This window comes from Mustela nigripes, chromosome 4 (assembly GCF_022355385.1).
Source record: "Mustela nigripes isolate SB6536 chromosome 4, MUSNIG.SB6536, whole genome shotgun sequence".
Taxonomy (NCBI): Eukaryota; Metazoa; Chordata; class Mammalia; order Carnivora; family Mustelidae; genus Mustela; species Mustela nigripes.
This window is the reverse complement of record NC_081560.1, coordinates 112013658-112028605: the sequence shown is the minus strand read 5'-3', so window position 1 is coordinate 112028605 and position 14948 is coordinate 112013658. Positions and strand designations below refer to the sequence as shown.

The 14948-nt window shown below is 37.6% G+C and overlaps 2 protein-coding genes across 6 annotated transcripts in view; both read left to right on the top strand.

Moving 5' to 3' along the window:
• DISC1 (DISC1 scaffold protein) overlaps positions 1–14948 on the top strand; it is a 379073-nt gene that overhangs the window by 30352 nt on the left and 333773 nt on the right. The gene's annotated exons all lie outside the window — the stretch shown is intronic.
• Positions 13943–14936, top strand: LOC132015160 (calmodulin-1-like). The gene has a single exon (XM_059395790.1). It carries the CDS (start codon positions 14283–14285, stop codon positions 14577–14579), a length of 297 nt encoding a protein of 98 aa, XP_059251773.1. The 5' UTR covers positions 13943–14282; the 3' UTR covers positions 14580–14936.

Sequence of the window (14948 nt, the reverse complement as noted above, 5' to 3'; positions counted from 1 at the left end):
AAATGAGTTTTGTAGGAAGTTTATAGATGAATCTTATTTTTTTGTCCATTTTGTTACCGTATGTCTCTTGGAGCATTTTTAGTATATTTATATCCAAAGTAATTTTTTTTTTAAGATTTTATTTATTTACTTGACAAAGAGAGGTCACAAGTAGGCAGAGAGGCAGGCAGAGAGAGAGAGGAGGAAGCAGGCTCCCTGCTGAGCAGAGAGCCCGATGCAGGGCTCGATCCCAGGACCCTGGGATCATGACCTGAGCTGAAGGCAGCGGCTTAACCCACTGAGCCACCCAGGCACCCAGGAATTTTTGATAGATATGAATTTATTACAATTTTGTTACTGTTTTGTGGTTGTTTTTGTAGTTTTCCCATGATGCTGTCCTCCCTTGCTCTCTTTCATGGTTTGTTGGCTTCCTTCCTCCCTCCATCCCTCCCTTCCTCGCTTCCTTCATTCCTTCCCCTTCCTCCCTCCCTCCATTCATTCCTTCCTTTCCCTTCCGCCTTCCTCCCTCCCTCCTTCTCTTCCTTCCTTCCTTAAATTAATTAATTAATTAATCTTAAAGAGAGAGAATGCATATGGAGGAGAGGCAGGGGAGAGGGAGAGAAAATCCCAAACAGAGCACCGAACAAGGAGCCTAGTGCGGGGCTCAATCTCACGACCCTGAGATCACAACCTGAGTCAAAACCAAGAGTCAGACACTAAACTTACTGTACCCAGGTGCCCATGGCTTTCTTTATTCTTTTCATATCTATTACTGGTTTTTGATTTGTAGGTTTGTATATAACATATATATAGCAGTCTTTATGAAGTTGATGGCGGTTTAGGTTTGAACCCATTCTTTACTCCTCTGCCCCCACATTTTAAGAATATGGTGTCATATTTTATATCATTTTATTTTGTGAATCCCTTGACTAATTTTTACAGATATACTTATTTTTACTATTTCCTACTTTTCATACTCTTACTTATGATCTTTCCACTCAAAGTATCCCTTTAATATTTCGTGTAGGGTTGGCTTGGTGGTCATGGACTCCTTTAGTTTTTGTTTGTCTGAGAAACTCTTTATCTCCTTTTTTATTCTGAGTAGTAGCCTTGCTGGATAGAATATTCTTGGCTACAGATTTGGCACTTTCCGTACTTCGAACATATCACACTGCTCCCTTCTATCCTGCAAAATTTCTGGTGAAAAACCAGCTCATAGCCTTAGGGGGTTTCCTTTGTATGTAGCTGTCTTCTTTTCTCTTCCTGATTTAAAATTTTTGTCTTTATCACTGCTATTTGGCATGTTAATTGCTATGTATCGTGGTGTGGATCTCCTTAGGTTGACTTTGTTGGAGGATCTCTGTGCCTCCTGGATCTGAATATTTGTTTCCTTCCCCAGATTAGGGAATTTTTCAGGTATTATTTCTTCAAGTAAATTTTCCTGTCTCCATTTCTCTCTCTTATTCTGGGATCCCTATAATGTGAATGTACTATGCTGGAGTCAATGAGTTCCCTAAATCTAGTCTCATTTTATATAATTTTCTTTTCCCACTTGCTCAGCTTGATTGCTATCCATTACTCTGTCTTCTAGGTCATTAATTTGTTCATCTGCTTCTTCTAATCTTCTATTTATTCCATCAAGTGTATTTTAAATTTCAATTATTGTGTTCTTTATCTCTGATTTTTTTTAAATGTCTCAAGCCCAGTGGATATCTTTAAGATTTATGATTATTACTTTAACTTCTCTATCAGGCATATTATTGTTTTGCTTAGGTCTTTTGCTATAATTTTTTCCTCTATTCTTTCACTGGGACATATTCCTCTGTCTCCTCATTTTACCTAACTGTGTCTGCTTCTGTATGTTAGGAAAGTCAGCTATGTGTCTTGCCCTTGAAAGTAGTGGGTGGGACATGCAATTTTAACAAGATGGCAGTGGTCATCTTCCAGAGGGGATGTGCAGCTGCTGTGGAGACCAGGGGTAGCTGAGCTTGCTCTGCAAAGTGTGCATGGATGGGGGGCTGCAGCTTTAACAAGATGTGTGTGCATCCTCTGCAGGAGGTTGGAAGGTGCAGTGTTGGCAAGGTTTGTGCAGGGTTCTGAGGGAGGGGATCCGCAGTGCCAAGACTGAGACAGGCCTGTGACTGAGGCAGGAGAGGGAAATTAACCTGACACCTCCTTTGTTCCTGGAGAAGTTCCTCAAGGAATTTTTTTTTTAAGATTTTATTTATTTATTTGACAGAGAGAGATCACAAGTAGGCAGAGAGCTAGGCAGAGAGAGAAGGGGAAGCAGGCTCCCCGCTGAGCAGAGAACCCGATGTGGGGCTCCATCCCAGGACACTGAGATCATGACCTGAGCCGAAGGCAGCGGCTTAATCCACTGAGCCACCCAGGCACCCCTCCTTAAGGAATTCTGAGACTAGTAACTAACTCTCTCTCCTGTATGCCCCAGGCATTTTTGAACTGCTGCTTCTAAGCTGTATCTTCATGGGTGGTTTGTTGTGCTTTTTCTTTAATGGTGGGGGCTTAGATTCTTGTCATCCTCCAGGCTCTCCCAGAGATGCTGATTTTTAGAGCTGGTTTTAAGAACTCATGAAATTTGGTTCTACCTTTATAATAGTAAGTAATAACCTTAAATCTACCTTTAAAATTTTTAGTAGAATTTTTTTTTTAACATCTTAATTTAATTTTTTTTTCATGTTCCAAGATTCATTGTTTATGCACCACACCCAGTGCTCCACACAATACGTGCCCTCCTTAATACCCACCACCAGGCTCACCTGACCCCCAACCCCCTCCCCTCCAAAACTGTCAGTTTGTTTCTCAGAATCTATTCTCTCATGGTTTGTCTCTCCCTCCGATTTCCCCCAACTCACTTCTCCCCATCTCCTAATGTCCTCTGTACTATTCCTTATGCTCCACAAGCAAGTGAAACCATATGATAATTGACTTTCTCTGCTTGACTTATTTCACTAAGCATAATCTCTTCCAGTCCCATCTATGTTGATACAAAAGTTGGGTATTCATCCTTTCTGATGGCTGTATAATATTCCATTATATATATGGACCACATCTTCTTTATCCATTTTTCTGTTGAAGGACATCGCAGCTCTTTTCACAGTTTGATAATTGTGACACTGGTGCTATGAACATTGGGGTACAGATGGCCCTTCTTTTTACTACATCTGTATCTTTGGGGGGTAAATACCCAGTAGTGCAATGGCAGGGTCATAGGGTAGCTCTGTTTTTAATTTTTTGAGGAATCTCCACACTGTTTTCCAAAGTGGCTTCACCAACTTGCATTCCCACCAACAGTCTAAGAGGGTTCCCCTTTCTCCACATCCTCTCCAACACTTGTTGTTTCCTGTCCTGTTAATTTTAGCCATTCTAACTGGTATAATGTGGTATCTCAATGTGGTTTTGATTTGAATCTCCCTGATGGCTAGTGATGATGAACATTTTTTCATATGTCTCTTAGCCATTTGTATATCTTCTTTGGAGAAGTGTCTGTCCATGTCTTCTGCCTGTTTTTTGACATGATTATCTGTTTTTTGGCTGTTGAGTTTGAGGAGTTCTTTATAAATCTTGGATATCAGCCCTTTGTACTGTCATTTGCAAATATCTTTTCCCATTCTGTGGGTTGCCTCTTTGTTTTCTTGACTGTTATCAAAAAAATGCTATAACTTCCAAATTAAAAAAAATGAACATAGGACATGTTGCAGACCTAAAAACTAAGGGAAATCAATAAAGCACAACAGAAGCTCCATTTAATAAATGAATAATTAAAGAGTGCATGAATGGCACAGTTAGTTAAGTGTCTGATTCTTGGTTTCTGCTCAGATCTGATCTCAGAGTCCTGAAATCAGGCCCCACATGGGGCTCCATGCTCAGCACAGAATCTCTTTGGCTTTCTCTCTCCCTCTCCCTCTGTCCCTCCTGCTCTTGCTTGCTTGCTCTTTTTCAAATAAACAAAATCTTTTTAAAAAAATGAATAATTCAAAGATCCAAATTCTTGCTTTAACAGTAGTTCACATCTTCAAAGAAAAGGAAATAGTTTTAGATATTTTCAAATGTAATTATTTTTAATCTGTGAAAAAAGAAACCTAAAACAGAGTACCTCCAGGAGCTGGAAATGGGGATATGTATGAACAAATGTGTCACAGAAAGTGAGGGTGGGAAATAACGCATGTACACAGAAAGTGAGGGAAGGAAGAATACATGTACCCCCGTTGCACCAGTACATCGATGGTGCAAATCTCCATTTGTTGACCCAGAAAGAGGTTCACAACACAGCGCTGAGTTTTAAAAGCAGGTTAAAAAAAAATAGCTATTTTAATGTGATACCACTCAAGAGTATTGGTACATTTGTCAATGGCCCTAAAGAAATATCAAAACAGGTGCTGATCTGACCACCTTTGGCTACTGGGAATCTAGAGATTTTTACCAATGAGCTCCTATCCTTTTGCAATGAAGCAATCACATTATTTTTAAAGCATTCCTCTTCCAGTGAGAAATTCATGCTATCGAGAGTGTGGTTAAAGAGTTGCATGCATTGCAGTATTACTACTCTTTTTAATGTAATTTGACAGAAGCTATTAAAATTGAAAGTGTGCATAAGCATTGGTCAGGGGTCTTATATCATGAAGACTTGACTGTGTTGGGAGAGTGAAAGCCACTACACAAAGTTGTACAGATCTATTTGAATTGACCGAGACAGATGTCCAGGATTTACTGTTTAGGTGACAGACATCTATTTATTTAATGTTAGATGACAGAAACCAATAAAATAATAAGTCTTAAAAAAAAAAAAAGAACTCATGAAGTTTGGCCTTTCAGATTTTCAAAGCCAGATACTATGGGGATTTCTCTTAGTACAGGCTTTCTGGTGTGAGAGTCAGTATCTCACCCCTTTCCACACCAATGGCTCCCTCCCTTTGGAGGCCAGAGCTGTGGTGCTCAGCTTCCCACTCTGTTCTGCCCTTCCAACCTCTCCAGTGTGGCCTCTTCTCTACGTCTAGTTGTGCGGTTTGTTCTGCCAGGCTTTAGGTCATGTTCTCGGTTATTTGCATGACGTGAGTGTTACCTAGTATCCATGGGACGGGGGCATTCAGGGTCTTCCTACTCTGCCATCTTCCCTGGAACTCTCCCTTCTGTTCATCTGTCCACATGCCCTTGGAACATTCTACCTTTCAGACAGCTTCCCTTGCAGTCTGGGAAGTACTTGGAGCTACCTTACCCACTTTGCTTGCCTTGGGGTTATTGTGCGAGCATATTCAGTGCTTGGGCACTTGTCAAAAGCGTATGTTCCTCTAATTCCTGTGCTTGGGATTCTGGTTTGGGAGGGCTGGGAAAAGGCTCAGAAATCTGCGTTTTCATAGACCTCTTGGGTGCTTTTGATGCATATGATCCCAAGATCACTCTCAAACCCAGCTAGTCTGAAACAGAAACTCTTGAACTTTCTCCTCACTTTCTCCTCACTCATGGCTTCAGTGAGGGTGCTAGTGAACACAGGGTTCTCCCAGAACCACCCAGGGGTCAGCCACGTGTTCTTGGCTTGCCAGCTTTAATTCTGTCCCCTCCTTTTCTGTTGAGGAAAGATAACTGAATGAGAGTAACATAGCATTAAGTGCGAACTTGAATCTGTTCTAATTATAACAAATTAAATGACTCACAGCTTTAGTGCTTTATTCCTACTCCAGCTTATCTCTGGTGTGCTGTTGCCTGATGGTAAGAACGACTAACCCCAGACCTTTTTTTTGGGGGGGGGGGCGATTTCTAACTCCAGCTTGACGTGGTCACTTTCTCCAGAGGTTTACTTCCCTTTCATGTAATGGATCCATGTTGTGTGGCTGTCAGATTAAATATGGTGCCATTCACTGGGGAAGATCTTTCATAATGAGCCTCTGCTTGAGACCAGATTGGCTTCAGTACATTTTTAGTTTGGAAAGCTTTTTCATAAAGAGCTTTATAAGGTAGTTAAGTTTGGACATTCTTGCTGTGCTGTGTTCCTCTTAGAGTTCCTAGTACTTTTTTCTGGAATATTTTATAGATAATCAGTAAACACCTTGGAACAGTTACCCTTCGGGGGAATTATATCTATGTGAAAACAGGTCATATAGACTCCTTAGGAATAAGTCCCAAGCTCTCAGAGATCTCAACTTATCCCAGACTCTCATACAGAAAAGTCAGTATCTATTGCCTTTAGGAAAGGGTTGAGGCTGAGAGGAAGGCTAGTTTTCCTGGGCTCTAGTCTTGGCTCCAGCATCAGGCAACTGTGTGACTTTGGACAAATTAACTTCTCTTCCATAAGCCTCAACAATCTTACGATAGAAACAGGGTAATGATAACCCTTACCTTAATAGGTTGTGGTGAGGATTCAATGACATAAAACATGTGTTAAGAGCTTAGATTGTGCCTGGCACTTAGTAGATGCTCGGTGAATTTTGGATGAGTAAATAAACATCAATTGTGTCAAATTCATCAAGCTAGGTTTTGATGTTTATTTTCAAATCTTTGCTTTCTGAGTTGCTTTCTAGATCACATCTGTTAGGTTTATCATAAAGCCTTATAATGTGGGGGGAAGGTAGTGTGGACTGAATATCGTGGGCAGTAACCGGGCTGTTACAGAAACAATATTGGATCCATAAACTACTGGGATAAGACTGGGCTATCAGCCTTAATAAGATTTTTCATTCAGCCAAAGGGATATTGAAAAAGAAAGCCAACGTTGGTGGCATCACAATTCCGGACTTCAAGCTCTATTACAAAGCTGTCATCATCAAGACAGCATGGTACTGGCACAAAAACAGACCCATAGATCAATGGAACAGAATAGAGAGCCCAGAAATAGACCCTCAACTCTATGGTCAACTAATCTTCGACAAAGCAGGAAAGAATGTCCATTGGAAAAAAGACAGCCTCTTCAATAAGTGGTGCTGGGAAAATTGGACAGCCACATGCAGAAAAATGAAATTGGTGTATTTAAAGTTCACCATGCTGAAATTCATCTGGGTTTCCTCCTATGCTATCTTCTAAGAATTTTATAGTTTTGTGTTTTACGTTTTGGTTTGTTACCTGTTTTGAGTTATTTTTTTTAAAAGGTATAAATTCTGGCCCAGTACTGTTTTTCACGTATGGATGTCTAGTTGGTCCAGCACCATATATTAAAGGACTGTATCTTCTCTCTATGTCAATGATCAGTGGAATTTATCTACTATGTGGATCTATTTCTGGACTCTCTATCTTGTTTCACATTTAAAAGAAAATAATACTTGTTTCCTTACAACAACTACATAATTTACCTATTTATTATCATTTTTGTTGTGTAATCTGTAAGGGGAAGCATTTTGTTTATTTGTTTTTTTAATTACTGTATCCATAGTGCAGAACAGGTTTTAGCTTATACAGACACTTTGTAAATATTTGTTGAATGAATCAGTGAATAGATCAATAAATTAGGAAGTTTTGGAATATGGTACAATAATACTGACTTCTTGAGAATTTTAACTGACTCTGGTGAATATAGATGTGGAAGAGAGAATCTCATTGCTCTTGGAGTAAATAGTCTTAAACCTATAAATTTTTAACTTGAAGAATCTGTACTTACAGCTGGTAAACTTCCAATTCTTTTTTTTTTTTAAGTTTTATGTTATTTAAATTTAATTAATTAATATATATTGCATTATTAGTTTCAGAGGTAGAGTTCAGGTGTTCTCTAACTCTTGTTTTTAAGAATAAATTAAAAAAAAAATAAAAGGAGTCCGGCAGAGAGTTCAATGTTATTTTTAGACAATAGTGACTGCATTCCACCTTTTATTTTTTTTTCTCCTACAATATTATTAAGCTTATTAAGAAAAGGAGTATGTTACTTTTGTAAAAGATTTTATTTATTCATTTTAGTGTAGAGAGCCAGAAAGAGCAGGGGGAGGCACAGCAGGAGAGGGAGAGAATCCCAAGCAGACTCTGCACTGAGCATGTTGCCCAACATAGGGCTTGATTCTACAACCCTGAGATCATGACCTGAGCTGAAACCAAGAGTCAAATGCTTAACCAACTGAGCCCCCCAGATACGCTGGGACATTCCTTTTCTTAAAAGAGCTCTGATTTTCTTCTTCCTTTTGAGAAATACTTGTAAGGTCACCCGATTGTGACCTTACAGACCTCAGTATCTAAGGAAGCTTTTTCTGCACTGTAGTAACTTAGACTATAGTTCACGAATTGCCGTTTCCTTACACTTTTCTTTTTCTGTGTTGACACTGACACTTAGTTTTCTGAAACAAATCTTGGAACACATTGTGTGTTTCGTATGTAGACTTTTGCTTATCACACAAAGCTTCTTGGCTTAAGTTCTGCTTTTGTGGCCATGCTTCTGTGCCCACAGCTGAGAGGTTTGGTTTTCACGATGATGTCAAATATTGTACGGAGAGCAGCTGGTGTAATAATTCAGGTGTAACTAGGTCAACTTCTTTTAGCTTTTCATTTTCCCATAAATTGTATTCATGTTTCCTTTCTGTTTCTTGGAGCCAGTGTTTCAAACTGTACAAGTAATGAATAAATTTAGCAGTCTCTGTGCTTTTGAAAGGAAGGTATTACAATGAAAGAAATGTTATAAAAAATATTCCTTGAAGGGAAATCCTTAGAGCACAAGTTAATTTTGCTGAACATATATTTGGTATTATAATAACATTACACAACTTACGTTACTTCATTGGAATTTCTATTTTTCTTCTGAACCACTTAGGAAAGTGTGTGTGTGTGTGTGTGTGTGTGTGTGTGTGTGTGTGTGTTTGCTTCAAAAAGGCTTATTTCATTACATTATATTGGTTTAAGGAGAATTTATTACTTTTATATTTAGAGATAGATGGCCATGGGATAGATTTTTCAAATTACTATCTAAAGTCATACAAATATGGACAGACTATGACAGTTATTTTTAGTAAGGGCAGATGAAGATGCAAAGTCATAATGGTGAATTCAATATAGTCAAATGTGTTTATACTTGACTGTGATATACTCTTTCATAAGTTGTGTCATTTCTAAAATGAAATTCGACTAAGATGAAATGCATTTCTTTTATATTTTGGAAAGATAAAAATTTATGTAAGTAAGAATTGGAGGCCCATGGTGTTCCTCCCCCTCCCACTAGAGAGAAGTGATGTGTGAAATGGCAGCATCTTTATCAGAAGTAAAACTAGCTACTGAAATCCTGCACAACTCCAGGAGAGAACTGAGAGGCTTTTTTTTTTTTTTTTTTTTAAATCCCAGACTGATCAATAGATTATGTTCATGCAGATGGTATTTGCTTAATTCTTTCTATGGGCTGGGCATTGTCCTAGGACTTGGGAGGCAAATATGAACAAAATGAAAATTCTTTCTCTCCCAGAGAATATACTTCAAAAATAAAACATTACATATAATTTCAGATGGTATATTTCTTGTGCAGTTTGGTTTACACTGTAAAACAATTAACATTTTTATCATGCATTTTCTGACAGTATGCATAGTTTATGAAACTCCCATGACTCTACAACTAAACTACTGTAAACATTGTTTTATCTTTCTAATCATATCAGTATATCAAAATACTTCTTTTCTCTTAGTATGTACATTTTATTACTGATTTTAATGGTCATAAGATTACACAGAGATAAACAATCTCCTTTATTGAACATTCAGATTGCTCTTGATTTCCTGCTATTAGAAAGATATTTTTAAAATGTCTTTGGGACATGGATTATATTTTAGAATAAATTCTTATTAATAATGTTACTCAGTAAAATCACTGGGATATTTTTAAAAGTTATGGTAATATTTTCAAATTGATTATACACTTTGCAAGAGCAGTCTATTTTAAAGTCTACTTTAAAGCTGTTCAGTTAGATTCTTAGATCTGTGACAATTGTTTTCACTTTCACTCTGATATTTGTTATTGTACTTACTGCGCAAAACCCAACATTTTCTCAAACATTATTCATTTATCTTGTTCCTTTAGCTAAGAGGATTATGGTGAAAGATAAATCAAGCTGCAGAATACAGATTGTTTCTTAGAATGACAAATCCCCTGCATGTATTCAAATTTGGCTTCTCTGTTCTTTGCTTATTGCATTTCCAGGGCCAGGTTTTATAGGGAAAGATTTCAACTATGTTCATCAAAAGCAGCAATGTGCTGCATAGCATCACTCCTGAGGTCAGTGTATGTACCGTGTACTATACCAGTTTCGATGCTCTGAAAACTGTTTTTAGCATAGGGAATCATCAGAGGGGAAAGAAAGTAACCATGAGCTACTTCAGCTCAATTCAATATACCACTTGCCAGGTATTTTGACTTCTTATGAGATAGAGACATTGTAACCATGTGGGAGAACACTTGCCCACATTGGGGCATTGCATTCAACCATGGAATATCTTCATAGTTAGTAGAAAATGCCCACCTCAGGAGTATGTCTCTTATGGTGCCCTGTGGTGCTCTTTCTAGAATTATGGATTTATGGTTTTTTTCCTCCATAAAAGCTATACTGTAGCATTCAATTCTGAAAAGCAAAAACAACAAAGCGAAAAAGCAAAGGGAACAAAAGAGAGAAAGAAAGGCCAGCTGAGAAGCAGACTCTTAATTATAGAGAAAAAAACTGACGGTTATCAGAGAGGAGTTGGGTGGGTGATGGGGGAACACCTGATGGGGATTAAGGGTTGCACCTGTTGTGTACTGGGTGTCTTATGAAAGTGTGGAATCACTATACTGTACACCTGGTACTAATATTACACTGTATGTTACTAACTGGAATTTAAATAAAAACTTAAATATTTCATATTTTCTCAGTGCATATCCATTGAAAATTGACTAATTCTGTCAATAGGTCTTTAATATTGGTTAAACAGAGTCAATATATGTGAGGTTTTTGCTATAGTCACTTTGAATCACCATAAAAGACTCTGGATATGGATCCACAAGAATATGATGAATGTTCATTGCAGGATAAATTTAAGAACGAAACTCAAAACTTGATTTAAGAGATAGAAATGAAATGTAACTTCAGGAACATAAATCAGAGGTTATTGGTTTCTTGAAATGTATGTTTTAAGTGAATCTGGATGTCCTACCGCTTATTCAATAGAACTGAAAGTATAAAGAGATAGATTCTGAGATACGGTTGTCGTCTTAGCAGATACTGGGATGTCCAAGTCTCCCTTGTTGCAGTGATATTTGGTCATAGTGAAATATTATATCTATTTTCTATCACCTGTTTATCATCTATATATCATCTATCTGCCTATCATCTATACATAAATCAATTTATCTGTCATCTATCTATATATCATTTATTTTCTATATTTCTATCATCTATCTACCTATTTTAAGCAGAAGGGAAGCCTCATCGTATCAGAATTCTGTTCAGGAAACTCCTGGCAAGAGACATGCTTCCAAATACAGAGTGAGTGTATATGTTAGCTTGGTATCTCCGTGTGATTTTTGTCATACAATCTAACGAGCTGGCATGTAAAAAGGAGTACACGCAGATGGTCTTTCTTTCCTTCTATTTGCAATTTCTCCTTAGGAGAATGTTCTTTACCTTTTGACAGTGAGGAATTCCAAATGCTTTGCTCCTTTTCTAAATACCACTTGAAAAAATTCCATTTGCCTATCAGGCAGATGACTCTGATTTATCAGCTCTGGCCTCAAATTACATTATATCACTTTTTAAGGATACACATAATCGTATGGCTATAAGTACACTGACTAAAAAATCATCCTTTTACTAAGAAGAAACTCATTTTTTTCCAAAATGATTTTCAGCACTATCTTCTGTCCAAAAGATCTGTATCTGAATGCATTAAGACCATTGTTAAATAATGAGATTCATCTCTCTCTCTCTCTCTCTCTCTGTGTGTGTGTGTGTGTGTTTTAACAATGCCCAGAAATTGCAGGAATACCTAAGATTAATTCTATCTTTTAATTAGATAAGCTACAACTGTTAAAAAATACACCATTGAAAGTCACTTTTTTTTTGTTAAAAACATACAATTTTTTTCCCATTATATGTGCACTTGATTATCATTGCATGTTTTGGAGCAGAAAGAGCTGAAGGAGCTGACTAAAAGGTACTTGTACAAGTACCTTTAGTTTAATGGAAAAAGTTCAGATATACTGAAAGAATAATAGCAAAAAGAACACATTATCTTTAAATCATCTGTATCAGTAAGAAAAATCTTTTTTCTTTTTTTAAGGAAAGGCATTTTTATCAAGCTTAATGTCACTAATTCACACTAGCCCCTGCTTCTCCTGGACCCTGAGCATCTGTGGATGCTGGCATTGATAAAGTGTGATTTCAGGCAAGTTCCATAAATTCTCTGAGAATTGGTTTACTTATCCCCTAAATAGGGGTAATGATATGCATTAAAACCAGAGTGAGATTTCACTGACTATATGTGAAAAAAATCTTAACTTTATTAGATTTTAAATATACTGGTTCTCTTATTCTGTCATTTAAACTGCAGAGCTACCAGCTAGACCCTTGTTCCTTAGCATATATATGACCTTCATTAACAATAAACTTCCTGGTAAAAGACATCTCCACAAATCCCATGGCCAACATTATACTTAGTACTGAAAGGCTGAATTATTTCACCTGGGGCCCAGAAGAAGACAAGAGGGCGACTGTCACCATTTCTATTCAACATTGTATTAGGAGTTGTAGGTAGGACAATTAGACAATAAAACGGTAAAAAGAAAGTAGCCAGATTGGAAAAGAAGAAGAAAAACGACCTCCTTTTGCAGACGACATGACCTTATATGTAGAAAATTCTAAGGAATCCACTAAAAATCTTTAGAACTAAGAAAAGAGTTCAACAAGTTTGCAAGATTCAAGATCAACATGCAAAGCCCCTCTATTTCTATATAGTTGCAATGAAGTTTCGTTCCAAAAATGGAATTAGGGACACAATTGCATTTATATAATCAAAAAGAATAGAACACATATAGAAATAAAACAGAAGAAGTACAAAGCTTATACTTTGAAAACTACAGAGCATAGGTGAAATAAAATGAAGAGCCAAATAAAAGGAAAAACATCCTATGTTCATGGATTGAAAGAGTTAATATTGCTATGATGACAATATTCCCAAACTGACTTATAGATCCAATGCAAACTTTATCTAGATTGTAGCAAGCTACTTTGCAGAAAATGATAAACTGATCCTAAATTCAAATGGAAATTCAAAGGAGCTAGAATTGTCACAGCAATCTCGAAACGCAAAGAACAGTTAGAGTCTCACACTTTCAGACTTTAAAACTTATTACAAAGCTATAATAATCAAGACAATGTGATGTTGACATAAAGATAGGCATATAAACCAATGAGATAGAATTGAGAGTCTAGAATAAACTCTCACATTTGTAGCCAATTAATTTTTCACAGTGATGCCAAGATAATTCATTGGGAGAAAGAATAGTCTTTTCAATAATTAGCCCTGGGTCAACTGGATATTTACATGCAAAAGAATTAAGTTAGACCCCTAATACTATTTACAATAACTAGACAAAAATGGATCAAAGACCTAAAAATAAGAGCTAACAGTATAAAACTTGTAAAGCACAGGCATAAATTTTTGTGATTTTAAATTAAGATGATTCCTTAGATATGACATCAAAAGAACAAACAAAAAATTAAACAAATAAACTGGGTTTCATCAAAATTAAAAACTTTTGTGCTTCAAAGGATACTAGCAAGAAAGTAAAAAAGGTAAGTCATAGAATGGTAGAAAATATTTGCAAGTTCTATATTTGATAGAAAACTTGTATCTACAGCATATAAAGAACTCTTACAAAGCAACAATAAAAAGGCAAGTAACTCAATTAAAAATGAGTGCTGTGAAGTGTGTAAACCTGGTGATTCACAGACCTGGGGATAAAAATATATGTTTATAAAAAATAAAAAATTATATATATATAAAAAAAATGTAATGTGGGGCAGTGGTGCTGGGAGCCTCGCGGGCGCGGCGCCGTTACTCACTGTCGGGCGGCTGCAGCGGCACAGCTCTGAGCGCACCTCGCGCCTTAGCAGCAGCAGCTACAGCAGCGGAGGCCCCCCCCGCCGTCACAGCCCCTGCGCTGGTGCAGCCACCCTGTTCCCTCTGCTCTTCTTCCCTTCGCTCGCACCATGGCTGATCAGCTCACCGAAGAACAGATCGCTGAGTTCAAGGAAGCGTTCTCCCTATTTGACAAAGATGACGACGGCACCATCACAACAAAGGAACTTGGAACTGTCATGAGGTCACTGGGTTAGAACCCAACAGAAGCCGAATTGCAGGATATGATCAACGAGGTGGATGCTGACGGTAATGGCACCATTGACTTCCCGGAATTCTTGACTCTGATGGCTAGAAAAATGAAAGATACAGACAGCGAAGAAGAAATTCGCGAGGCATTCCTAGTCTTTGACAAGGATGGCAGCGGTTCCATCAGTGCGGCAGAGCTTCGTCATGTCATGACCAACTTAGGGGAGAAACTAACAGACGAAGAAGTAGATGAAATGATCAGAGAAGCAGATATTGAGGGAGACGGGCAAGTCAACTATGAAGAATTCGTACAGATGATGACTGCAAAATGAAGGCCTACTTTCAACTCCTTTCCCCCCCTTCTAGAAGAATCAAATTGAATCTTTTACTTACTTCTTGCAAAAAAAAAAAAATGTTTATTTGCTCATTCTGTTTCTATATAGCAAAACTGAATGTCAAAAGTACCTTCTGTCCACACACACAAAATCTGCATGTATTGGTTGGTGGTCCTGTCCCGTAAAGATCAAGCTACACATCAGTTTTACGACATAAATACTTGTCCTACCTTAATGATAAGGAAGCACCTAGTGGACTCCTCGCAGTTCCATTTGCTCATGATTAATACACTGGGCTGGCCAGTTTTTCATGCATGCCGCTTGACAATTGAGCACAGTCAGGCATTTGTATTAAAAACGAAAAAT

Bases quoted from the DNA above. Each gene is read 5' to 3' on its own strand.
- LOC132015160 (XM_059395790.1), top strand. From the start codon at position 14,283: ATGATCAACGAGGTGGATGCTGACGGTAATGGCACCATTGACTTCCCG.